Genomic DNA, 27470 nt, shown 5'->3' with positions numbered 1-27470 from the left:
TAAAAATAACTTTGTAATAAAGACAGAAAACTGTTTCTTTACAATTGTGATTCATCATAATTACTTTTGAACATTTGGTAAATCCTATTTTGGGTAATTTTTAAGAAGTACTTTAAAACTCTTTCAGAGTCTGTTTAAGGCCCTCCTTTGTGAATTCTGCAAAAGCTTCACTTTGCGAAGAAAATGGGCTTGAGGTAATAAGCATAATGTGAGACGATGTGGTTATATGTGTTCCTGCCCCCTCCTCATCTTTTCAGTTTCCCTTCTGAGAAGTTGAAAGTCAAGGGGTTATTTTGGGGAATTGAAGTAATTGCAAACAGAAACAGCATGGGCCTGCAACCTTTCCACCATGGCATGTTCTGTGCTTCTGGGCCCAAGGGGCAAGCAAGAAGTGCCAATTCTTAAGAGACCTGTGATGGAGCCACAGACGTGTTTTTTTAAGAAAGGGAGAGAGAACACGGCAGTGGTAACTGGACCCAAGTGCTATACTTGGCATTTGTTCCAGGTTTGCTTAGTTGAACTGAATTTCCTGCTTATGGACAATATACCATTCCGAGTTGTACAGAACGAGTACACAGCTGTCATCTTCATCTTGCCCCAAAGGCTATTAACAGTTGGTCCTAAAGTGAAGGATTTTATTCTGTTATATGGATCATGAGTAGAGCAATCATAAAGTGTATTGATGTTGGGAAGAAAATCTGCATTCTGAGCATGTGTATGATTAACACCCTTATTGGACACTAATAATGCTGAGAGTTTCCAGCCTCACCTGGAACTTCCTAAGGGTTGTGAAAATGAATTTTTCACCACTACAGCTACTATAATCCCTGGTGCACTTCTTTTTTTAAAAAAATTTCATTTATTTAACTATAGTTGATCTATAATATTGTGTTAGTTTTAGGTGTACAGCTTCAGATTCTTTTCCATTATAGGTTATTATAAGATATTTAATATAGTTCCCTGTGCTATACAGTAAATCCTTGTTTATCTATTTTATATACAGTGTTGTGTATCTGCTAATCCCATACTCCTAATTTATCCCTCCCCCTCCCCTTTCCCCTTTGGTAACCATAGGTTTGTTTTCTATGTCTTTGAGTCTGTTTCTGTTTGTAAATAAGTTGATTTGTATTAATTTTTAAGATTCCACATATAAGTGATATTATATAATATTTGCCTTTCTCTGCCTGACTTCTTTCACTTAGTATGATAATCTCTAGGTCCATCCATGTTGCTGCAAATGGCGATATTTCATTCTTTCTTACAGCTGAGTAATATTCCATTGTATATGTGTGTGTGCATCTGTGTGTGTGTGTGTGTGTGTGTATATATACATATATACCACATCTTCTTTATCCATTCATCTGTTGGTGAAAACTTAGGTGTCCATGTCTTTGCTATTGTGAGTAGTGCTGCTATAAACATAGGCGTGCATGTATCTTTTTGAATTAGGGTTTTGCTCTTTTCCGGATGTATGCCCAGGAGTGGGATTGCTGGATCATATGGTAACTCTATTTTTAGTTTTTAAAGGAATCTCCAGACTGTTTTCCATAGTGGCTGTACCAGTTTACATTCCCAGCAACAGTATAGGAGGGTTCCCTTTTCTCCACACCCTCTCCAGCATTTATTATTTATAGACTTTTTGATGATGGCCATTCTGACTGGTGTGAGGTGGTACCTCATTGTAGTTTCAATTTTCATTTCTCTAATAGTTAGTGATGTGGAGCATCTTTTCATGTGCCTCTTGGCCATCTGTATGTCTTCTTTGGAGAAATCTCTATTTAGGTTGGACTTAGTGACTTGATTCTAATGCATAGAATATGACAAAGGTGTTGGGATGGGACTTCTGTGATTAGGTTACACAAGACTGTGACTTCCATACTGCTGGCACTCTCTCTTGCCCTCTTACTTACTCTGATGAAGCTTGATGCCGTGTTGCGAGATGCTCTGTGGGGAGACCCACATGCCAGAGACTCAAGGAGGCCTGCAGCCAACAGCTTATGAGGAACTGAATCCTTTGTCCAACAGTCTGTGAAAAACGGAATCCTGCCAACAACCATGTGACTGAACTTGGAAGCAGATCCTTCCCAGTAGAGCCTTCGGATGAGGTGACATCCCTGGCCAGCGCCTTGATTGCGGGCTTGCGAGAGGCCCTGAAGCAGAAGACCCAGCTAAGCCACGCCTGGATTCCTGAAAGTATGTTCTAAGCAGCTAAGTTTTGGGGGTAATTTATTATACTACACAATAACTAATACACCTTCCAAGAGGTAACCACTATCCTAAATGTGCTATCATTCCCATACATGTCTTTATATGTATGCTACATTTATATGTATCATTCCCATGTATGCCTACAGACACACACACACACACATACAATTACTATATATATATAGTAATTGTATTACATGTTCTTAAAATCCATATAAATGATATTATTGTATTTGTATCCTTCTGGAATTAGAGTTTCCCTGATTCGTTTTTCCACCTCCACCATTCCATCTTTGCCTCTCTAGGTCTTTCTCTGTGTCTCAGCCTCTGTGAGTTCTAGGCTCCACCCCAGCCCAACCCTTTCTGTCCTGTTCCGTTTACCTGCAGTAGTCCCAAACTGGTGACTTAAGCCTGGTCCCCCCTTAGGTGAAGCCCAGCTTCTTCCCATATGGCTCTCTAAACCAAAATCTCGGCCTTGCTCTTCAACATTACATGGGCCTCTAGGCCAACCTGGATCATCACTGGGGTTTTCTTTGATAATGGTGCTTTTTAGAGCAGTATGCATCTAAAAGTTTAACATGCATAGGAATTTCCTGGGAATCTTATTAAAATGTGACTATGAAGGTCCGGGGAGGGCCTGAGATTCTGCTTATCCACAAAGCTTTCAGGTGTTGCTGTTGCTGTTGATACATAGACCCCATATTTAGTAACAAGATTCCAGAGGCTAGATGTCTATCTCTCTCTTTACGAAAATTGTTTTAACTTGACATTTTAATTTTTAAAAAATTATTTATTTATTTATTAACATCTTTATTGAAGTATAATTGCCTTACAATGGTGTGTTAGTTTCTGCTTATTATATTAGATACCAATAAAGGAATTCACAATAGGCTTACCCAGTGATAGGAAGTGATGGCTTTCAAAGGTAAGGTGGGCCAAAACAAAACCAAATAATGTAAGGAAAGACTTCACTTGGTGTTATTTACCAAAGAGAAATCTGTTCATACTTAAGCTTATTTACTGAAAGTAAACTTTTATTTTTAACTTGAACAAATGCTGACAAATATATATGTAGAAGGTAGGATAAAAGTCGGATATCACTTTTTGGGGGATGAACTCTGGAGTGATATCAATGTTGATAAAATTCCCCTAGGTTTCTAAAAAACAAAAAACCTAAAGAATGAAGAACAGATTCTTTCTTTTTCCTCCATCCTTTTCTTTCTACTCCTCCCAACTACAGAATAAAATAAGAGAAAATGAACAATTATACAACATTAACCTGCACCAGTGACTTTCTAAATCTAAGAAAATAGTCTTATGTGTGTATATACTATATCTCAATAAGGAGAGAAGAACAATACATTTTCTTTTTGTAACTTGGAACCTTGCGTATCTGATGGCTTCGGCCACCTGATGACCGCACCAGCCTTGTCTCTGTTGCCCAACACCACAAATGCTTGCCCCCACCCCTCCTTTGATCCTCTCATTCTCTCTTTCTTTGTTTTTGGAGAGGCCATTCTGAGATTTAAATAAAGCTTTCTATTGATACTTAAGAAGACTTTGCACAATTTCCGCTTCGACCAAGTAACAGAGACTGGATTTACCCTCTTACTTTAAAGAACCAAAAACAGGACAAAATGTATAAGCTCTACCTGACTTGGCTCCCTGAACTCTGAGATTGGTGTCCGCAACCCAGGGAGTCTTCCAGGCTCTGCTCAGCTCCCCTTCCCCATGTCCTATCCTGGAAACTTTCTGAAGGCACTAAGTTGGGTCAAATCTTCCACCTTAAGACGCTGGGAAAAGAAGGGCAAACTAAACCTAAAGCAAGCCAGAAGGAAATGATAAAGATCAGAGTGGAAATTATTGGACTAGATAATAGAAAAAACAATCAAGAAAATCAATGAAACAAAAAGCTGGTTCTTGGAAAAGATCAACAAAATTGACAAAACTTTAGTTAGATTGACTAAGAAAAAAAGACTCAAATTTCTAGAATCAGAAATGCAAGAGGGGATATTACTACTGACTTTACAGAAATAAAAAGGATTATGTGGGAATTCTATGAACAATTATATACCAATAAATTAGATGAAATGGACAAATTCCTAGAGAGACAAACTACTGAAATTGACTCAAGAAGAAAAAAAAAACAGTATGAATAGATCTATAACAAGTGACAAGCCTGAATTAGTAATTTTAAACAAAACAGCCCACAAAGAAAACCCCAAGCCCAGACGGTTCACCACTGAATTCTAACAAACATTTAAAGAACTAATACTAACTCTTCACCAACTCTTCCAAAAATAGAAGAGGCTGGAACACTTCCCAGTTCATTCTATGGGGCCAATATTACCCTCATACCAAAACCAAAGACATTACAAGGAAAGAAAACTACAGATTATTATCTCTTATGAACATAGGTGCAAAAATCCTTAGCAAATTGAATCCAACAACATATGAAAAGAATTATGCACTATGGGAAGTGGGATTTATCCTAGGAATATGCAGTCTGTTTAACATCTGAAAGTAAGTTAATGTAATACATCATAATAATTGAATAAAAAACAAAATCACATGATCATCTCAATAGATGCAAAAAAGCATTTGACAAAATCCAACAACCTTTCATGACAGAAACACTCAACCAACTAGGGATGGAAGAGAACTTCCTCAACTTAACAAAGGACTTCTATGAAAAACCCACAGCTAACATCATACTTAACGGTGAAAGCATAGATGCTTTATACCCTTAAAATTAGGAACAAAACAATGTCTGCAGCTCAACATTTTATTGGAGTTCTATCCAGGGCAATTAGGCCACAGAAAGAAATAAAAGACATCCACACTGGAAAGGGAAAAGTAAAATTATCTCTATTTGCAGATGACATGATCTTGTATGTAGAAAATCTCAAGGAATCCACAAAGAAAACAAAACACCTATTATAACTAATTAAAAAGTTCAGCAAGGTTGCAGAATACAGGATCAATATACAATAATCAATTGTGTATCTGTATACTTCAAATGAACAATCCAAGAAGATTACAAAAACAATTCCATTTACAGTAGCATCAAAAAGAATAAAATACTTAGGAATAAAGCTAAGTGAAGGAGTGTAAAACTTATACTCTGAAAATTATAAGACACTGTTGAAAGAAATTAATGATCTAAATAAATGGGAACACATTCCATGCTCATGGATTGGAAGACTTAATATTGTTAAGATGGTAATACTTCCCAAATTGATCTATGATTTGATGCAATCCCTATAAGAATCTCATCTGGTTTCTCTTTAGAAAGTGGCAAGCTGATTGTAAAATTCATATGGAATTGTAAGTGACCCAGAATAGCCAAAGCAATCTTGAAAAAGAAGAACAAAGTAGGATTCTCACTTCCCAATTTCAAAATTTACTACAAAGCAGTGATAATCAAGATAGTGTGGAAATGGCATAGAGATAGACATATAAATCAATGGAATAAAATTGAGACTCCAGAAATAAACCCATGTGTCTATGGTCAACTGATTTTTGACAGGAGTGCCAAGTTCATTCAATGGTGAAAAAATAGTTATTTCAAAAAATAATGCTGAGACAACTGGATAACCACATGTAAAAGAATGAAGTTGGACCATGCTCCACACCATATACAAAAATCCACTTTAAATTGATCAAAAACTTAAATATAAGAGCTAAAACTATAAAACTCTTATAAGAAAACATAGGGGTAAATCTTCATGACCTTAGATTTGGCAAAGGATTACTTATTGCACCAAAAGGATGAAAAACAAAAGAGGAAAATAGATAAATTTGACCTCATCAAAATAAAAAACTTTTGTGCTTCAAAGGACATTCATGAAAGTGCAAAGACGACAGCCCACAGGATGGGAGAAAATATTTGCAAATCATTAATCTGATGAGGGGATTGTATCTAGACTATATAAAGAATTTTTACAACTTGATAATAAAAACATAAATAACCCAATTAAAAAATGGGCAAAGGATATGAAATGATTATTTCCCCAAGGAAGATATATAAAATGGCCAATAAGCACATGAAAAGTTGCTCAACATCATCAGGGAAATGCAAATCAAAACAACAATGAACTTCATACCCACTCGGATGGCTATAATGAAAAAGCCAGTTACTAGCAAGTATTGACGAGGATGTGGAGAAATCAGAACTCTTGTACATTGTTGGTGGGTATGTAAAACGCCACTTTGGAAAACAGTCTGGTAGTTCCTGAAAAGTTTAAACACAGACTTACTATATAATCCAACAATTCTCTTCCAAGAATTGAAGAATATCTTCCTTCCAAGAGAAAGGAAAATATATGTCCACATAAAAAAACTTGTTATAGCAGCATTATTCATAATAACCAAAAGGTGAAAACAACCCAAATGTCCATCAACTGATGAATGTATAAATACAGTGTGCTATATCCATACAATGGAATATTATTTGGCTGTAAAAGGAGCAAAGTGCTTACTGATACATGATACAACATGGATTCATCTTGGAAAACATTATACTGAGTCAAAGAAGCCAATTACAAAAGACCACATATTATAAGATTCCATTTATTTGAAATGTCCAGAATAAAGAAATCTATAGACAGAAAGTAGATTAATAGTGGCTTAGGGCTGGAGGGAATAGGGAATAGAAAACTAAAGGGTATAGGATTTCTTTCTGAGGTGATGAAAGCGTTCTGAAATTGGTGACGGCCACACATGTCTGTGAATATACTAAAAACCATTGAATTGTACACTTGAAATGGATGAATGTGAATTATAATTATTATAATGTGTATGGTATATGAATTATATCTCAATAAAGTTGTTTTACAAATAAGCTGGTCATTCATAGGGCTCATCTTGTTTGCTTTCCAGCTCTCTGGGATCACTGTCCTTTGTTGCCTAATATATAGTGTCTTGAAAATTGTTGCTTCATATTGTCTGGCTTTTTTTTTTTTTTGGTTGTTTCATGCAGGAGGGTACATACAATTTCTACCACATCATCTTAGCCAGAGTAGCAGTCTCCCTATTTTTTAATTGCACAAACTGAGGCCAAAAGCAGCTAACTGGCTTACCAAAGTTCATGCTAGTTAGTGGCAGAGTCAGGTCTATAACCAGGATTTCCTGATCTGTAGTCCCGAAGTTGAAACAGGATTGCTTCTTGCCTATCCAGGTTCTGTGGCAACTTGAGAGCTGAAGGTTAGTTAACCAGTCATAGACAAAGTGAATGTCTGGGGCTTGAGGATCCCTGAAAGGTCCAGATCAGTTCTCTGCCTTCTCCTCAATCCGCAAGTGTTTACTGCACACCTGTGTGCATTACCTTTTGGGAGACATTCCTGGGGACAGAAAAGCAGGTGCTACCATCTCTGGCAACAAGAAGCTCACCATCTATTTGGGAGAAAAGGCTGCACATGAAACATCTCTATGACTCAAGCATGTTTACCTATAATATAATGAATGACTCACTGAACTGTGCAGCCAAGGGAGGCAGGAGGGGTCACAGTGGGCAGGCTTTTCTCAGGAAAGGCTTCCAACTTGAGTTTCAAAAGATGGCAGCATCCCCTGACTGAGTGAGGGCAGTAAAGGCAGGATGTTGTCTTCACAGGGTGTGTGTTAAAGTGCACCTGAGGCCTCAGAGTGTACTTGGCTATAAGAAAAGCCTGTCTTGGGGTGGGAGAAGAAAGAGGAAGTTGTCCTAGCCTGAGGGCAGACCTGGGGGATTTGATGGAAGTCCTGTGGTGAAAAGGGTGACTAACAGGTCAGCTCCTTTGCCTACAGCAAAATCAAATGCTCCCAGGCAGACAGTTTTTTCTTTTTATAGGAAAACAAGTGTCTTCTCAGGTCATGAAAAAGCTGGGTTGTCCACTTGAAATTACAGGACAAATGTTCCAGACCCTAGCTATTCAATCATTCACTGAGCATGTACTGAATGCCTACTATATACTGGGAGTTGTGTTAGGGGCTGGGGATTGACAGGTGCCCAAGACTCGTGGCTTGCCCTAGTTCATGGTCTAGAGGGGAAGACACTTGGACAATGATAACAGATTTCCTTAAGGAAAGGTGCTCTCTTTCCCCACCCTACACCCTGTTAGTCAACAGAAGTGACCACGTCTTTTCCCTTTGCAGATCCATCATCAGGGTTGGGGGCGCGGGGGAAGGACCCAAGGCCACAACAGCTGGAAGAGGTTTTCACTTCCTGCCGGGCATGGCAGGGCACACTCCCCGAAGACCAGTCCAGAGCTCTCCTTTACAGCCCGGCCCCCAACTCACTGCCTCCGTGAAGCCTTCTCTTCTGCATCTGCTGCCCCTGCTCCCCCAACAGGCTCTCCTGGTTGCACTGAGATGTGTGGACATTGTTTGGCTCCCCTAGAAAAGCACAGGCCCTTTAGGGGGACGGTCCAGATCTTCTGCAAGTTTGTGACCCCCATGGTGTCTGCACAGGTAGGTGTTTGTTGACTGAATCACGAGGGCTTTGGAATCACTCTTCTCACCATCAGTGGTGCTTCTCTTCTACCTGCCCAGGGCCTGTCTACAGAGGGCCTTCCCATCCTCTTCCTGTCTCTTTGGCTCCCCTGCAGGGCCTCCCGGGAGGTTTCCGCTGCCACAGCTGCGTGTGATGCTTGTGGTGCTGTGATGGCGGATACAAGGAGAGACTGTGCCCCCCGGTGAGGCCCACCCCCCACACACACAGGGAGTGACTTGTCCTGTCCTTGGCCTCCTAGACTGCTGTGTCACAGCCAGACCGGGCTGTGGGTGCTCACCGAAGAGAAGCACCCACACAGGGGTGCCATCTGCCTACAGGAGCCAAAAGCCCTGGGGTGAAGAGCACAGGGTCCTCAGGCCCAGCACCTCCTGCTGTTCGTGGAAGCCATGGGAGGGGCAAGGGACCGGCAGGAGTGCCGGGGTCTCAGGACTGGATCTTGCTTGCACATCCCAAGGGAGTCACTGCACAGGCCTGTGACCCGGAGCCCAGCCCCTGAGAGTGGCGTGGAGTATCAGGACTCCATCCCTCCTGTTGAGCAGGAGCTGCAGTCCTGCCGGATCCTGGTCCCGGCTGAGTTGGCACCGACAAAGGCCCCCTTTCACTCACAGGCTCCCCTAGATTGTGGGGTTTGAAGCAAGAATAATTTTGTCATCTCACGGTTGGGGTGCAGGGCCCTGCCACTCACAGACACTGCTCCTTTGCCGAGTCCTCCATGCCTCAGGATAGGCATAGTGCATGGTGAGCTTTTTCCATAAACTGTAGATTCACCTTCTTCATTCATTTTCCCTCTTCCTGCTGGTTTTATAACAGAGAATCGCACCTCCCCCCTCCAAAAAAAAAGTCTTATCAGTACAAGCGTCTGAGAGAAAACCAAACATACTCATGCATGTTGGTCGGCAGTTTAAGCCTGATAACACCGTGCTCAGCAACTACAGAGCAGGTGCATACTCCCTGGTGAGCAAACACTTGAGTTTCAGGGAAAATCCCTAATATCTATGAGCATCATATGGGGCCAGAAACTCACTTTACCAAACAGATCATGAGAGAGTGGCTTTTCACAATTTGAAGGTATACTTACTTTAAGAGATTCTAAAGTTGTTGAATCCGAGTGACCATGCATTTGTTCATTCTCTTCCCCTGAGTTTTCAGATACGAGTTTGTAGAAAGTGACTCATTCTATCGCACAGCTAATTAGTGGCCAAGCCTAGGACTTGGGCTCACTCTTTCTGAGCCCCGGACTCTTCATTTGAGCCTCCCTGGGATGGAAAGGTTGGCTTCCAGATTGCTGTTTAAACACTAAGTGGAGGGGGAAGGGTAAACTGGGACGAAGTGAGAGAGCAGCATGGACATATATACACTACCAAGTGTAAAATAGTAGGAAGCAGCTGCATAGCACAGGGAGATCAGCTCGGTGCTTTGTGACCACCTAGAGGGCTGGGATAGGGAGGGTGGGAGGGAGACGCAAGAGGGAGGATGTATGGGGATATATGTATATGTATAGCTGATTCACTTTGTTATACAGCAGAAACTAACACACCACTGTAAAGCAATTATACTCCAATAAAGTTGTTAAAAAAATAAATACTGGGCTTCCCTGGTGGCGCAGCGGTTGAGAGTCTGCCTGCCGATGCAGGGGACACGGGTTCGTGCCCCGGTCCGGGAGGATCCCACATGCCGCGGAGCGGCTGGGCCCGTGAACCATGGCCGCTGAGCCTGTGCGTCCGGAGCCTGTGCTCCACAACAGGAGAGGCCACAACAGTGAGGGGCCCGCATACCGCAATAAATAAATAAATAAATAAATAAATAAATAAAATAAAATTCATCATTAAAAAAAATAAATAAATACATAAAAGATTTGTGCAGAAAAAAACCACTAAGTGGAATGGAAGGAAAAGAATATCTTGAAGCTCAAAGGTGTAAAGCCTTAGGACATTGACAGCCAATTAAAAGCTCAAACTAAGGCTTCACACCTTTACATGCTGCAAAGCATCAATGGAGAAACAGGATTTGAATTCCTGAAAGGGGATTTACACATAAAGATCAAGGAACTCAGCTAACAGCATATTCAGGAGTGAACAGGAGATGTCAGGGTGGAAAGACAAGAGTCCTGATCAGATTCTTTCCGGCTCTGGGACCTTGTACAAATCATTTAACCTTCTTCAGCCTCTGTGGCTCATCTCAAATGAAGGAATGATGCTAATACCCGAGTTATTCCCAAATAGTCAACTGAGGTCATCTGATCAGTCCCCATATCTGCTCCATTTTATCCTAAATGTCTCTTGAACCCTCCACTTCTCTCTGTCCTCATGGTTCCTTCTTTAGTTCATCTTTCTACCTCGTCTGCCCCAGGCTGTGTCCTTTTCATTCCACTCTACACACTGATCCAACGAGATCTTTCTAGAAGGCAAAGCCGGTTACATGGCGATTCTGCTTAAAACCCTTCAATAGCTTCTCATTACTCTCAGGATAAGATCCAAACCCTTGCCCTGGTGTACAAGGCCCTTCATGGTCTGGCACCTGCCTGCCTCTCCAGGCTTATCTCACTCTGCTCCTCTCTCAAGTTCCAGCCATAATAAACTAGTAGCTGTTCCCCAGTGAGCCAGCCTCTCTCAACTCCAGCCTTTGCAGTAGCTTTTTCCTCTAGCTAGAACACTCAGCCCCTCCCCACACCCCATCCTCCCCCTAACCCTGTAATCCTGTAGGGGAAGTGCTCCCGGAGTCTGACCTCCTCCTCCTCAGTGCGCCCCAGCATCCCATGCTTCTGACGTCTTAGCACTCATCACCCTGATTGAAATGGTCTTTTGCCTTGTTGGTTTCTCCCACTCAGTTCTGCAGGACTGTCTTACTCATCATTATGTTTCCAGCGGAGCCTGTTGAATGAATGGTGAATGTTTAAATCATCAAGAAAAAAAGGGAGAGGATGCAAATCATTAAAGTTAGAAATGAAAAAGGAGAAATCACAACTGACACTGCAGAAATACAAAGGATTATAAGAGACTACTACAAACAACTATATGCCAATAAAATGGACAACCACGAAGAAATGGACAAATTCTTGGAAAGGTACAATTTTCCAAGACTAAACCAGGAAGAATTTAAAAATATAGAAAATATAAATAGACCTATCAGTTTAGAAAATATAAACAGACCGTCCCCCTAAAGGGCCTGTGCTTTACTAAGGGAGCCAAACAATGTCCAGATGGCTTCACAGGCAAATTCTATCAAACATTTAGAGTAGAACTAACACTGATCCTTCTCAAACTCTTCCAAAAAATTGCAGAGGGAGAGACACTCCCAAATTCATTCTACGAAGCCACCATCACCCTGATACCAAAACCAGAAAAAGATATCACACAAAAAAGAAAATTATAGACCAATATTATTTTAAGCATTATCCCCATTTTTCAGATGAAAAAAGTAAGGCAAGCTCAAAGAGGTTAATTAGTTTTCTCAATAGCAAATAGCCAGATTTTGAATCCAGAAGCTTCGAGTTTATGATCCAAACCCTGACTCTAATCATCTCCCACTTCTGCCAAAGTCTTCAGATAAGGACACTATCAACAGAGTGAAAAGCAACCCACAGAATGGGAGAAAATATTTGCAAATCACATATTTGATAGGGGATTAATATCCAGAATATATAGAAAACTCTTAAAACTCAACAAAAAAAACAACAAACAACATGATTTTTAAAATTTTTGTTTATTGAAATATAACTGTTGTACAATATTATATGTTACAGATGTACAATATAGTGATTCACAATTTTTAAAGGTTATTCTCCATTTATAGTTATTATAAAATATTGACTATATTTCCTGTGTTGTACTATATATGTTCTTGTAGCTTATTTTATACCTAATAGTTTGTGCCTCTTAGTCCCCTACCCTTATGTTGCCCCTCCTCCCTTCCCTTTCCCCACTGGTAACCACTAGTTTGTTCTCTATATCTGTGAGTCTGCTTTTTTTTGTTAAATTCACTAGTTTGTTGTATTTTCTAGATTCCACATAGAAGTGAGATCATACAGTACTTGTCTTTCTCTGTCTGACTTATTTCACTTAGCATAATATCCTCCAAGTCCATCCATCCATGTTGTTGCAGATGGAAAAATTTCATTCAGCCACAAACAATCCTTTTTTAAAATGGGCAGAAGACTTTCTCCTAAGAAGATGTACAGGGCTTCCCTGGTGGCGCAGTGGTTGAGAGTCTGCCTGCCGATGCAGGGGACACGGGTTCGTGCCCCAGTCCGGGAGGATCCCACATGCCGCGGAGCAGCTGGGCCCGTGAGCCATGGCCACTGAGCCTGCGCATCCAGAGCCTGTGCTCTGCAACGGGAGAGGCCACAGCAGTGAGAAGCCTGCGTACCGCCAAAAAAAAAAAAAAAAAAAAAAAGATGTACAAATGGCCAATAAGCACATGAAAAGATGCTCAAATCACTAGCCACTAGGTAAATGCAAATCAAAACCACAATGGTATGCCACCTCACACCCATTAGGATGGCTATTATAAAAAGAAATAACAGAAAATAACAAGTGTTGGCAAGGATATGGAGCAATTGGAACCCTTATGCATTGCTGGTAGGAATGTAAATTGGTGCAGCCACTGTGGAAAACAGTATGATGGTTCCTCAACATTAAAAATAGAATTACCGGGACTTCCCTGGTGGTGCAGTGGTTAAGACTCCATGCTCCCAATGCCCGGGGCCCAGGTTCAATACCTGGTCAGAGAACTAGATCCCACATGCATGCCGCAACTAAGGAGCCCATGAGCCACAACTAAGGAGCCCACCTACTGCAACTAAGACTCAGTGCAACCTAATTAATTAATTAATTAATAGAATTACCATATATCTAGCAATTCCACTTCTGGGTATATATCCAAAGGAAGTAAAAGCAGGGTCTAGAAGAGATATTTGTATACTTATGTTTATAGCAGTATTATTTACAATAGCCAAAGTGTGGAAGCCATCCAAGTGTCCACTGATGGATAAATGGATATACCTACAAGAGAATATTATTCCACCTTCAAAAGGAAGAAAATTTTGGCACATGCTACAACATGAATGAACATTTGAAGTCATTATACTAAGTGAAATAAGCCAGTCACAAAACGACAAATACCATATGATTCCACTTATTTGAGATACCAAGAGTTGTCAGATTCACAGAGACAGAAAATAGAAGGGTGGTTGGCCAGGGCTGGAGGGGGTGGGGAATGGGGAGTTGTTATTTAATGGGTTCAGAGTTTCGGTTTTGCAAAATGAAAAGAAGTTCTGGAGATGGGTGGTGGTGATGGTTGCATAATAATGTGAATGACCTTAAGAGTAAACTGTACACCTAAAAATAGCTAAAATGGTAAATTTTACATTTCGTATATTTTACCACAATTCATAAAAGAAGATCCAAGCCTTGATTTTAACCATTTCCCAGTCCTGCCAAAGTCTTCAGATAATTTCCTTCTGATGAATGTTTGCTGCTTTCCCTCCAGATAACCTGCCTTTTCTTTCTTTTTCCTCCTAAGACCAGACTGCTCTCAGCCAGGATCTCTAGAGCCTCACATTGGTCAATGCCCCTGAAGAGGGCAGAGTCCAGCCTCAGGCCTCTAGCCCACCCTCTTCCTGGGAAGAAAATGCCTCTGCTCCGAAGGCAGCCAGCACATATTTTACTCACAACAGTCGGCAGATGGCTGTGGATCCCTTCTGTTCCCAGAAATCACATCGGAACTAACCGCGCTGTGCATTTTCCATCACTGGTAGCTATCCCAACGGTGACGTGGGGCATCGTTATTAATAGGTGAAGGACAAAGAGAGAGGGGAACGGGCTTGGGCTGAGTCACACAGCAAAGTTAGACCTCTGATCTCCCAGCAACTAACGTCGCCCTGGGCCCTGTCCCACACACCTGGCAGCTCCAGAGACTTGCTCCTTTTTGTACTCTGGGCAACGAACTCTCTAGCTAACCAAGCGGGTCTGACTTGTCTTACAGAGAAATGAAGCAAAATCTTCTTCAGGATGGTATATTAGGATCTTTCTGTTTCTACTGGTTGGCAGGAAACCGAGTCCCCCCTACTTACTGAATGACCTGGAACACATCATCGAAAGTTTCTGGACCCTCAGTTTTCTCTTCAGTAAAATGTAGACAAGATTTATTGGTGCCTACCCCCAGAGAAACTGGATGAGCTAGGGAGAGGAGTGGGGTGCCCTTATCCAATCTATTCTGCATTACCCTTTACACGGGTGAACTTCAAACCTGGCTGAGCATGATAATCACATGGGTGGCCTTTAAAAATACAAATTCCTGGGCCTTGCCCAGCCTGGCTTACTTGGATTTCTTCTCCTTTCTCCCGGCCAAGTGGCCCCCAGGGTGAAAGAAACCCCCTTGATTTGAGCAGCGGGGTGGTCTTTAACTTTTCTATGTAAATCCTCTCCAACTCAGCTTAAAGGAACCTTTGCTACGAGATGGGAAGCATTGCGTTCTGTCTCCTTTGAGCTCTCCCTTGGACTCACTGTTCCCCCAATTTTGGCACTTCTCACATACTGCTTGTTATTTTTACTTAACTGTTTCAAATCTTTGCCTCTTGTTTCCTCAGTTAGCTACTGGAGGTTAAAAACCATGACCTACCCTTCTCTTATTGCCCCGCAAATGCCAGCTCCATTAGCACCTAGTATCTCTTCAATAAATATTTGTTGAATGGCAAATCTTGTAATTCGGAAATCTGAAATAATTTCTTATTTATTTGGGAGACGTTCTGTGTCCCTTGGAAGCTTTCTGGTCACATGGCAAGAACTTTAAACAAAGAGGCAAGAGCCCTAGCTTCCAATCTTGGCTCTGTCACAAACTCCCATTGTGACCTGCAGCAAGTCGCTTGCCTTCTCTAGTCCTCGGTTCCCTCACTTGTGAAACCAGGGCTGATCTGTAAAGTTTCTTTTAGCTCTGGATTTTTTGGCTACTCTAGATAGCAAGGGGCAGCCTTTTTCACGTCAATGTCTTTAATGCCCACCATGCCTAATTTTTTTTCTTCTAAGGACTACATAATCGATGGATCACCTCCAGTTTATAAAATGAGAAACTCAAGTAAAGAACAAGTAAATGCTTTGGCCAAGCTTCCATGCATAGCGTGAGTGTGTGTGTGTGTGTGTGTGTGTGTGTGTGTGTGTGTGTGTGTCTGTGAGAGAGAGAGAGAGAGAGAGTGTGGCGGTGTCGCTCATTCCTCGCTGTAGCTCCCTGGCTTTGACTGAATTCTTCCAACCCAGAGCTGTTACCAGTCCTTCCCAGGTGTAGGACTGTTAACCCTTAATTATCTGCATGCCCACTCTCTCTGTGAACAACCCAGGGCAAAGGTATGACATATTCTAGCTGGGTTTCCTCTTGTCCCTCTGCACACTCCCATGCAGGGTCAGAATGTCCACTGCAGTGTTCAGTACGGTCTGTTCAAATACTGTCCCCTGAGGAGGAAATGAAAGACATAAGACACTAGTCCTTGCCCTCTAGTTGGCCTGGGAGGCCGGGACAAGAATGTGTGGGGAAAAGCTGCCACCATATATAAGGGAGGACCTGGGAGTGAAGTGCTGCTTTGATATGTCTCCAATACCTAGAACAGTGCCTGGTACATACAAGATGCTCAGCAAATATGTTAAAAGAGGTGAAAACTGCCACAGTTTTCAAACTTTTAAATTTTAAGGAAGGGAGAGCCTTTCTTCAATGAAATCATCCCCAAAGCTCACTACATGAAACAGGTGGGTGCGAGGTTGCCCTGGTTGAGGGGAGCTGGAGTTGAACCCTGCCTGCTCTCTCCTCTGGGCCCCAGAGAGCATCCTCAGAGCCCAGTTGGAAAACTTGCTGTAAGTCAGTTGCAAAGGAGGGGCAGATCAACTCTTGCTCTTTTTCTTGGGTAACCTTAGCCAGGAGGGGATGCTGGCAAAATAAATGGAGGTTTGAAGGACCCAGCCCTCTAAGGGGAATATTTGCATCTGAAAAAGCGTTCTCAATTTCTCCTCTCCCCGCATCGGTCAAGTTCTAGGGAACTTCAGTTATTAAGGGCAGAGGAGAAAAAGTTTTGAGTAGGAGATTTGTGAGTTGGTCCACAAATGAATATCAATGGAATGTTTGTTTAAAGAAAGAAGGAAAGACAAGCATTGTGGTAATGTTCTCCAGTATTCAATAGAAACCCACTGGGTGTTATCCCACAGGCAGTCCTGATTTGAAAATGCAATGTAAAACTCTCACGTGGCCTGGTCAGGGAGTGGATGGTGCTGCCTTTTGCACCATTGCACCCTGCAACACGCTGGCAGCTTTTAAGCTTCCTGAGTTCCTGGTTAGCCATGGCACACACAGCTGCCCAGAGGGGCTACCTGACGAGAGCAACACTACTCGAAGTCTGCAGGACTGAGTGAAACCCGCTGCCTGACTTGGCCTTCTCCTTGCCTCCTTGCCATGGTGGGTAAGGGAGGAAAGCCACCCCAGGGAATGCTTACTTGTCAAGGGGCCTTTGGGAGGTGATTAAGTCATGATGGTTCCCTCCTGAATGGGATTCATGTCTTTGTCAAAGACCTCACAGAGATCCCTTGCCCCTTTCAACCATGTGAGGCTACAGAAAAAAGACAGCTGTCTTGAGCCAGGAAGAGGGTTCTTACCAGACACTGGATCTGCCAGCACTTTGATCTTGGACTTCCCAGTCTCCAGAAATAAATTTCTCTGTAAGAAATAAATGTTTGTTGTTTATAAGCCACCCAGTCTATGATGTTTTGTTATAGCAGTCTGAACGGACTGATAGACCCCATTCAATAACAGGGGAAACTGAAGGTGAAAGGAGCTCCCCTTAGACAGCAAGTCAGCAGGAGCTCCAGCTTCTCCCCAACTGCCCGGCATAGTCTTCTCCTCCACCTCTTGGCCAGTCTCCTGACTCCCCCAGCTTCAAACTCTAGCTCAGGCCTGACCTTGAAGAAGAGGACAGCCATCTAGCCACCCCTGCCCTTCCACTACTACTGCTGACCTCACCCCCTTGTCCAAGCCACCATCTCCCACAGCATCTGGACTAGTCTTTTGTACTGAAGTAGTTGAGCTGGGTATCATGACATCTAGTCTTAGGATAGAAGGCTGTCAAGGTTCAAGCTGGAGGGAACCTTGGACATTAGGACAAGACCTTGTCAAACTAAGACCTTGTGGGAGGACTCGCCCAAAGTCTCACAGCAAGTTATGACAAAGCCAGGGCTGCAAGCCAAGTTTTCCGATGTGTGCCTTCTTCGCTATATCCTGAGTTCCTCTGGTTTCTTTTCTTGGTCCCTTTCCCCTATGTGCCCGTGTCCCTTCTCCCTCCTGACCCTCTCCCTGCGTCCTGTCTCGGAGGGAGGCTCTAAGGATAGCTTCACAGTACCTGTTCTCTGGGACCTTGGTGTTGACTCAAGGGGGATTAATGACCTAAAGAGACACAGCCCGGATGGAGCCTGTGGTTCCCAGCTCCGAAACGTAACTAGTCATCCTTGACACTGGTTCAGAAGCCAAAACGATGGCTCCCAGAGTTTTAGATCACTTGCCCAAGGTCACTCAGCTAAGAAATGGCCAGAGCAGGCGCCGATTGCAGGTCCTCAGGCCTCTGCGGCGGCACTCTACCTCGGTCGTGGCTCCAGGCAGTACCGGGAGCCTGCCGACTCCGCAGGCCCACTGAGCCGGAGACAAGTCCAGACCCCACCTCCCTGCTTGGAGCAGTGGGACCCTTAGTTGAACAAGTGGCTCCCGTCCGAAGTGTCGGGGTGGGAGGGAGACGTGGGGTGGGCGGTTCACTCTGGCCTTCTGGAAGGAAGCGGGGCACCCTTGAGACCCCTAGCCATTGTGACCCAAGCATCGCGCGGCTTGGGCGCAGCCCCCTACTGTGACACGCCTGCGTCGGAAGTCTCCGCTCTGGAGCGGCGGACCGGCAGGCAGCGGGGCCGGCCGCTGGAGTGCGCGCGGGACTCGCGGACTTTCTCCCGAGCAGCGCTCTGGGTTCCCGCCTTCCGCCCGCCGTTCTCCCACGCCCCCGGAGTGCCCACTGACCCCAGCAGGCCTTGTGCTCGCGGCCGCGCCCATCCTGCCGGTGGCCCCCAGGGCCGGGGCGCCGGCCTCCCGCCCCAGCGCAGGTTCCAGCGTTGGAGGAGAGAGAGGTGAGGAAGCGGGGCGCGCGTGGGGCCTCCTCCGGGCGCTAGCCGGCGAGCGCATCTTCTCGGCATGTCTCTCTCCGCTCGGCGAGCGCCGCCAAACTGCTGAGCCCGCCGGGCCCGCTGCTCCGAGTCTTTCCCGGCACAGGAGATCAAGCGCCCTCAGATAACCGCACTCACTACCTTTGGGGGACTCCATGGGGAAGGTGGCCAGGGACCCCGGGTGTGAGGAGCCGGGGCCGGGCCCTGGGTGGGGGCTGCCCGGGGACCCTCCCAACCCGCTTCTCTTAGCAGACAGCCGCCGTCGCCCCTGGGAGGGCAAGCCTCCGGCGTCCCTAAAGACCTGGCGGACTGCGCGCCTCGAGGTACCGGCCTCCCGAGGGGAGAGGGGACCGCTAGCGGGCGGCTGGCAGAGGGGACCTGTTTGCTGACGGGTTTGGAGGTGGGATGGGGTAGGGTTTGGAGACGGAGAAACCCAGGAGAAGACGCTGGGTTTTTTCTTTCCCTCCCAGTCTTCCGAAAAGGAACCACGTTGCGAGGGGGAACTAAGACAGAGTGTAAGCACAAACAACCGCAAAAAGAAGCCAAGAAAAGCTAAGCCCAAAGAAGCAAGCGCAACACTGTTACAAAACTGTCTGGTTTTGTAACAATCGCCCCGCCGCCGGCCAATGAGCGGCGTGGCGGCGCGTCACGTGGTGTCGTTTTATATAACACTTTGCTGAGACAAGACAGTTATTAGGCGGCGCGGGGCGGCCGGCGTGGAGCTCGCGGAGGCATTGCAGGGACCGGCGAGCGGCAGAGCGGCGGCCGTGGCAGCCCCGATTCCCTCCAGCCGCCGCTCCCTGCTCCACGTCCCCGGCCCCTAGACGCCTCTTCCCCACGCATGTCCCTCTCCCTATGGATTCATTTCAGACTGAACATATGCTGAGCTTGCCCGCCGAGCTCTGCAGCAACAACTTAGAGCTGGCGGAGCCGGCGGCATCACCGGCCCTCGGAGACACGGGCCCCCACCCAGAGGCGGCTACAGAAGGCCCCGCACCTCTACCGACTCTGCCGCCACCGCAGGAGCGGCCTCCGAGGGCCTCGACGGCGGAGTGCAAAGTCCTGCTCACGCAGGCCGACGCCCTGGCGTCTGGGGGGCGCCTCCGGGAAGCCCTCGAGGTGTACCGACAGCTCTCGGAGCGGCAGCAGCTGGTGGCCGAGCAGCTGGAGCAGCTGGTGCGCTGCCTGGCCGAGAAAGTCCCTCAAGGCGAGGAACCGGCGCCGGAGCCCCCGGACTGGAGCCGTGGGGCGAGCTGCGCGCTGGCGGCGGAAGAGGCAGGGGCGGCGACGGCCGCCGAGGCCACCGAGGTGTGGGACGGCTTCAAGTGCCGGAAGTGCCATGGATTTCTCTCAGACCCCGTGTCCTTGTCCTGCGGACACACCTTTTGTAAACTGTGCCTGGAACGCGGGCGGGCAGCCGACCGGCGCTGTGCGCTGTGCGGGGTCAAACTCTCCGCTTTGATGGTGGCCACCGGGCGGGCGCGCGGAGCCCGGCGGGCTGGGCAGCAGGCGCCGCCGCCGCTGCGGGTCAACGTGGTGCTCAGCGGCCTCCTCGGGAAGTTGTTCCCGGGCCCGGCAAGGGCGTCGCAACTCCGGCACGAGGGCAACCGGCTGTACCGCGAGCGCCAGGTGGAGGCGGCGCTGCTCAAGTACAACGAGGCAGTTAGGCTGGGTGAGACCACCGTGCCGCCGGGGCCGGGGCGGGCGGGGGCACGAGCCCGGCGGGGAGCTGCGGGGTGGACCGGGCGGAGGAGGGCGCGCGGACCTTGGGATGGACCGCGACCGGAGTGGGGGAGGGGGACTCTGGAGTTCCGTCTCCGACTTTTTCTCTGTCTCTCCTGGTTCATGGCCCTTTCTTTGGGTGTCTGTCTATCTCCCTGCTCTTTGTCTTCCTCTATGTCTCCTGTTAGCTTGTGTGTTTCTGCGTGTCTCAGTCCCTGCTTCTGTTTGTGTCGCTCTGTTTCTCCGTCCTTTTCTTTCTTTCCGTATCTTTGTCACTCTGGCTCTTGCTCGGTGTCACCGTCTGTTTCTCGGGCTCGCCTTATCCTTCTGTCGCTGAGCGCTCGGGCCCCTCTTAACACCTGCCCGTAGCTTTCGGGCCAGCAGGGGAACTTCGCACCCTTCCCACTCGCGCGCCGGGGCCTCTGGGCTCCCGCCAGCCTGGGATGTTCGGTCGGCGCCTGCGTCTGCCGCTCCCTCCCGGCCTGGGGCCGCCGTGGCTGCCGGGAGTTGTCCCTTCCGGGGCCGCGGCTCCCGGTGGGGTGGGTCCGGCGTGGAATTAGGTCAGGAGAGCACTGGTTGCATAAGGGCTGCGAGCGGCCCGGGCCGGGCGGCCCCTCCTCCGCGCGGGCGGGCGGGATTGTGTAACGGCTGAGGTAGCTGAAGTGGGCCACGCTCGCCTCGGAAACCATCCCGGGAGCGTGTGCGGGCGGGGTGGGGGGAGCGCTCGCGCCCCGTCGCCCTGTGACTCATTGTCACCGCTTCCTATCACACGATCCTCGGCTGAAATAGATGCCCCCCCCCGCCCGACCGCCCGCTGCCTGTGCTCTCGCCTCGAACACCAGCCCGACAGCCCCCAGAGCGCGACCGGCCAGGCGACGGCTCGGGGATCCTTGGGGACCGTGGGCTGGCTGCCAAGGGGGCCGCCTCTGTCCCGCTTTCCCGTGCCGCCTGAGGAGGGATGATGGGTGGTCTTTGCGGCCTCAAGGGCGATGTGGGCACTCCCGCGCCTCGGGCCGCACTAGGGCGCCCGAGTTCCCTAAGGGAACGACTCCCCCCTCCCCGACCCCCCACGTCTGGACCCAGGAAGTGGCCGCCGAGCCGCGGGTATTGCCCAGCTCAGGCCGGCTGCCAGGAGCTCGGCGGCGGCGCACGGTGTCTGGCGAAGCGTGCCGGGGAGGAGGCGACAGGGCTGGGCAGACAGGGCTCTGGGATCCCAGGGTGCCCTGAGCCCCACTCGGATGGGTGGAGGAGGGGGTGGGCTGGCGTCTCCACGTGTTGCATCTCCACCCGAGGTTGCAACAGGTAATGGGGGAGGGGGAGGAACGAGACCCCGTGTGCCCAAGCAAAGCACAGTGTGTGCTGCAAGGAAAGGGACAGAGGAGACTGCAAACTCTTGACTGATGTCTTAAGAGCAAGTAATGGGCACCCAGGCGAACCCTCTGCACACCCCTGAGGGAAAAACCCCAGCAAAGCCTGTTCCCGCAGCAGAAGCTGGAGCCCAGTCCCTGGGGAAGAGCAGGGCAGTATGAAGTAGACAGGTGGCAGCCGCTTAAGCCCAGGTCTCCAAGGGAGGTTCCATTCCTTTCAGCCGACCCCTAAGGGCCATGAAAGCCCCTTCCTGCCCTCCTCCTCCTCCCCCTTTGTTTCTGTCACCACTTTCCCCTGGGGGTTCTTCCTTGCACCACCAGAGGAGTCAAGGTGAAAAATGTCAAGACCTCTTCACCCTTCTAAGAGGAAAGGGACCTCCCCAACAAAGAGTATCTTTGTGCCGGAAGATGGCCAGTCTCTCTTCCTTACTATTCGAAGTACTACACTCCCCTTCAGAAAAAAAAGGAACCTGTCTCCCACCCCAGATTCAAAGTCTGGCAAGTTAGTAATGAGTCTGGCCAGCTAGCTAGACTTTGGGCAGATGCCTTCCCCTCTCTGGGCTTGATTTTCCTTGAAGAATGGGTTGATTGAGCCAGATGGTCTCTAAAGGCCTTTCCAGCCCTGGCATCTAGTGGTTCAGAGTATTGGTGAGAGCCAACCTCACTTTATTCCCAGAAGCCTTGTCCATTCACATCTGCCTATCTGTAACGAGAGGATGGAGGCTTGCAGATGTACTTCTGTTTTCTTCAGAAGAACTTCATGTGTGCTGGGGTTTGTAGACAGAGATGTCGCTGATATCACCGGGAGACTAACTTGGACTTGTCTTCCTGGTGGCAAGGATGGGGGTCACATCTGGCCATCCCCTTCTCCTTCCTCCCTGGCCTGTTTCCTTGTGGGCAGTACCTCACCCAGAAACCAGGCTGCCCGTTGCTAGCCACGGCCATGAAGCAAGGTGCAAGAGTTCCAGGGTTCGAGAGTCCAAGTTGCTAATAGACCACTGACACTACAGGCCCTCTAAGGAACTTCTTGAGAGAAGGGGATAAATGACTTCTTTACAGTTGGGGAAGCTCAGACCCAGAGTGGCTGGGGGGTGTGGTAGGCAGGGCAATATTAGGACTGGAGATCGAGCTTACCCCTTTGGGTCCCTAGTAGAAAAGTCCTAGATAACTTGCCATTTTGCTCAAGGTTTTTTTGTTGTTGTTGTTGTTGTTTGTTTGTTTTTTCTCATCTTGGCAGCTCCAAATGACCACTTGCTTTACAGCAACCGGTCTCAAATTTATTTCACCTTGGAGTCTCATGAGGATGCACTGCATGATGCAGAAATAGCATGTAAGCTCCGCCCCATGGGGTTTAAGGTGAGTGTGGGATGGGAGGGATGGGAAGGAATTGTACTGTAGACAGGAACTGGCAGGAAGGACTGCCTCCCTACTCAGAGCAGGGAGAAGGCTCTTCAGAGGAGCTGGGGGTTCCCTTGACAAAGGGTGACTTAGGGATCTGCAAGGGAGCTGGATTCCTCCCCTATCTGATCTTCCACTGATGACCGGCAGAGCAGCCTGGGCCTTGTGACTCTCTAGAGCATGGACTTGGGAGCCAGACTGCCTGAGTTTATGTTCCAGCTCTGCTACTTTTCCTAGCTGTGCGGCCTTGGCAAATTACCTAACCTCCCTGCACCTCATCTCCTCATCTATCAAATGAGGATATTCAAAGCATCTACTTCGCAGGGTTCGTTGTGAGGATGACATGAGCTAATGCACGCAGATACTTAGAACAATGCCTGGCACATAGCGTTGTATGTGTCTGCCGTCATCAGCATCATTCTTTTCCCAGGACGGTCGAAGCAGGAGGGAGAGAGAAGTATTGCTGGCTCGTTCTGCCATCTCAAATCCCTAAGGTAGTCAGTCAGCCTGCCGCTTCCCCTAAACATGTAGGTCACGTGGAGGGGTGGGGAGAAAGACAGGTTCAGTATCTCTCAAGATGCCAGGGTGCAAAGTGTCACTTTCTGCATCTCTGTCTGGCCTCAGGACTGGCCCTCAGCCGCATTTCAATATTTTGTTGAGAAGATTAGATTTGAGCCTGGGCTCTACTACCCGCAAGCTAAGTGACCATGGGGAAGTCGCTTCGCTCTCTGAACCCTAAGTGTCCTAGTTCGCAAGACGAAGATCTTGCTGTCTGCCCTGATCGCCTCACAGGGAGGCAGGGAGGGTTACAGGTGGGCGTGGCCAAGAGACCATTCTGTGAGCTGTAAGGCTGGCTCTTGGTGTGGTGCTGTCTCCACACAACCCCAGCTCATCCAAGGCTGTGATCCCTTATCTGAATCCCGTGGGGCCAGATATGTTCAGAATCCAGAATGTTTCCAATCTCACAAAGACCAGGTTTTAGCTCTGGACAGCGCCCCGTAGTCACACACACTATCTCTGCAGGATATCACATGAAAATACACACCAAGTGGGACAAAGACTGTAACACACATCATTTTAGGTCAGGTTTTGCCACCTAATGATTTTGATGTCAAGCGTATGAAAATCGTGGATGAGCAGACTGTTTTCTGGATCTGGGAACCTCAGATAAAACGTCGTGGAGCTGCATACTGGGCCCTTAATGTCAGAGTGAATCTCATATGTTCTTTCATGAGAAGGTTTTCATGAATGATGATGGATTAGTATATTCTCTTTCCCAAGGAGCACAGTTACAGTTTATTCCAAGTCACCAAAGTCAACCCACGGGAACTTCAGTGGGAGCATTTCAGGCCTTGTAGTGGTGCAGGCTACTGAGCTGCCTGGGCCTAAGAGCACTTCTCTTGCAACTCTTTCTGCTCTTTCTGCTTAGGCCCCCTAAGGGTTGGGGCCTCAACAGTGCAGTGGGAAACAAGGCTGAGTAAGCAGTGGACCATCTTGGATGAAACAGGAAAAGTGACTTCCCCAGTGAAGGAAGAGTTTGGTGGAAATATTAAACAGGAGTTCATTTTCCCCAAAGTGCTGGGCTAAGCAGAGAGGCAGTGACGAGAGAACTCTGCTGACTTGGGGGTCAAGAGAAGACTTGAACGGTGCTTCTGATTCAGAGCCGCCTCACACCCTGATTTGCATATTTCCCACCATTTCTATACGAAACGCCCCTGTGGGAGGAGTTCACCGCGTGCAGCCCTATTGCAGCCACCCAGCAAGGGCTCTTGCTTCTCAAATTCTCCTGCAGGCGGTGCAGCTCCAGGAGAGTGAGCTGGCGGCCCTGAGCAGCTGGAGTATATCTGGGTTGCTGCTTGGTATGATTGGTCAGATCCCAAAGCCTCTCGAGGCTCCAGCACTCATCCCCTTTAGCCGCCCTGAAATGTCACACAAGCCTTTCTCCTGAGGGCCCCTGGAGCACTGCTGGGAAGATGCAACAAGCCATGCATCTGGCTCCAGAAGGAGGGGGAGTTCTGGGGGAGGCCCCCAAGAGGCTTGGAGCAGGGGCCACTGCTCAAGAAGGCAGATCCCGGCTGGCCCCTGTAGCCAGGCCCGAGCCGGAGGGCACTGCGGCCTGCAGAGGCGTGTCGGAAGGGGAGGCCCCGCATACTAGAGTGCCCAGCAGCTGCACCCTGGATTGTTTCCTTCACTAAGTTACACTCGGGGTCAGCTGTGGAGCTGAGGGAGTGGGGAGCAGGCCCCTGAGGGGCAGCCTCCAAGCCAAGCTGCCAGGAGCAGCTGTCCTAAGGCACGGAGAGGAGGCAGCCCTCCTCCCACCTCTTTTCTTTTTCCTCCCTCTTCCCCAGGATGCTCCTCAACTACCCCTTAGGGTTTCTCTCCCAGGGCAGTTGGGCTTGGACCCTGAGGAGCCCTAAAACTTCTTATGCTATTTCAAGACGTGGTGAGGGAGCAGACGTGAGCTGAGCCCACCGGAGCCAAAGCGTTGGCGCAGGCCCTGGTTAGCCCTCCAAAGGGCGGTCTGCTTTGCGGGGAGGGGCACAGTTCTAGTTCCAGCTTTGCTACTAGCTACCTTCAAGGTCTTGGAGAGATCACATGCCTTAGCTCACTTGGGCCTCTTCTGATCAATGATCAGTGAGTGTCGGTGGTCACTCAGCCGGTAAGATGGACTCGGTCTCTGCTTGACAGACCCGTTACCAGGAAGGCCCATCCAGGCAGGTCCTGAAACCTGGTTAGTATGTGCTCAAATGGGGGTTCTTGCTACATTTGGTACCTCCTCCAATACAGTGGTGGGGCCGGGAGAGCGGGAGACGGGAGGCACAGTGGTTGAGAATTTGGGCTTCGGTATCAGTCAGTCCCAGGCTCAAAACTTGATTCCACAATTTCTTATTATTTTGGGCGAGTCATTTCTCTGGATCTCAGTTTTATCTCCTTGAAAATGGGCTTCAGAACAGTTGCCTACCTAGTAGGGCTATAGATGAGATAGTCCTTTTATACCCCTTCACACGACAATGAAAACCCACGAAGCAGTTAGCTGGTGTTACGAAATGATACAGCAGCATCAAGAGGTGGATAAGGATGGGACTGAATGCTCATGTTTTCTTCCAGGCACACTTCAGAAAAGCGCAAGCCTTAGCCACCCTAGGCAAGGTGGAGGAAGCACTAAGGGAGTTTCTATATTGTGTGTCCCTCGATGGAACGAACAAAAGAGTAAGAGCTGAAGCCCAAAGGGTGAGTTGAGATGACGTCAGGTCCAGCTGCCCAGTGGGCCCCCACCCCTCTGTCTTCTCCAGGGTTGGGGGAGTGAGGGAACTGCCCTTCCGGGGATTGGGGGTCCTGAGTGGGTGGCTCCCCGGGTTGAGGGGACAGGAGCGAGACACAAGTGCCAATTGATGGCCCGGAAGCACCATCCTTTTGGCATGTACAATCAGATTGAGCAGTTCCTGCATCTCTGTAGGAGCCGGTGAGGAATGTTCTTGCTTCTTTGACTCGGGGTTTGGGTTGTCAGTGGGAAAACAAACAAAACAGAATAAAGCCAAATAAGTTAACATGGGGATGGAGGCCCACCGAGGAGATTCTGGCTGTTGGCAAGAGGTCCTGGGTGTGAGGCTGCCTGCAGTTGTAGAACTTTTCTTTGGCTAAGTCACAGCTTCACCAGTCACACAGGGCAGCCAGCTCCTCAGAAGGGATGTTGGGTCCCATCTGCCCTGCCATATGCAGAACTCCAACCTTCAGCTCCTTGGCTAGAAATAAAACACATGCAGAATATAAGTCAGGGACTATTACAGTCTAATCCAAACAGTCATTCCAACTCTTGAGTCCTGGGAGAATGTGGATGTTATTTTTTTAAATACTGGGTGCATTAGTGAAGGCTCAAGCATCCTCAATTCGTGGACTTCGTTGCTTACTGTTCTGCAGTGAATTCTCACGGTGTCTGGCTAGTTGGCCTGGAAGTTGGATGCTGACAATCAGTGGTGGCCTCTGCTCTACAACTCCCTATTCACCGCCACTCCCCAAGTGCCTCTGTCCCAGTACAGTTTGGCAGAGCAGTGGATGAAGAAAGGGCGCAAGAGACAGGAGTGGTTTCTGAAGGCTCCAGAAAGGAATCTTTAG

The 27470-nt window shown here is 47.8% G+C and overlaps 1 protein-coding gene and 1 long non-coding RNA gene across 11 annotated transcripts in view; both read left to right on the top strand.

The window, feature by feature from the left end:
- The window catches only part of LOC132482365 (uncharacterized), an 82049-nt gene extending 66217 nt beyond the window's left edge, over window positions 1-15832 (top strand). For 5 of the 8 annotated variants that reach the window (XR_009530900.1, XR_009530901.1, XR_009530899.1 and 2 more), the window contains 2 exons: window positions 2026-2193; window positions 8341-10129. This is a non-coding gene — a long non-coding RNA (uncharacterized LOC132482365). Of the gene's footprint in view, window positions 1-2025; window positions 2194-8340; window positions 10130-11525; window positions 11762-14218 lie in introns of those variants that run through there. The other 3 variants (XR_009530907.1, XR_009530902.1, XR_009530903.1) reach the window with 3 other exon arrangements.
- A 3610-nt stretch (window positions 15833-19442) lies between these two features.
- The window catches only part of LONRF3 (LON peptidase N-terminal domain and ring finger 3), a 37084-nt gene continuing 29056 nt past the window's right edge, over window positions 19443-27470 (top strand). Inside the window, exons 1-3 of one of the 3 annotated variants that reach the window (XM_060086843.1) lie at window positions 19443-20542; window positions 23197-23315; window positions 26466-26588. In XM_060086843.1, coding sequence (XP_059942826.1) covers window positions 19726-20542; window positions 23197-23315; window positions 26466-26588 — 1059 coding nt within the window. In that variant the 5' untranslated portion in view covers window positions 19443-19725. The remainder of the gene's footprint in view (window positions 20543-23196; window positions 23316-26465; window positions 26589-27470) is intronic. The other 2 variants (XM_060086841.1, XM_060086842.1) reach the window with 2 other exon arrangements.

Source organism: Mesoplodon densirostris, chromosome X (genome assembly GCF_025265405.1).
Source record: "Mesoplodon densirostris isolate mMesDen1 chromosome X, mMesDen1 primary haplotype, whole genome shotgun sequence".
Lineage (NCBI taxonomy): Eukaryota > Metazoa > Chordata > Mammalia > Artiodactyla > Ziphiidae > Mesoplodon > Mesoplodon densirostris.
This window is presented reverse-complemented; position numbering and strand designations above follow the sequence as displayed.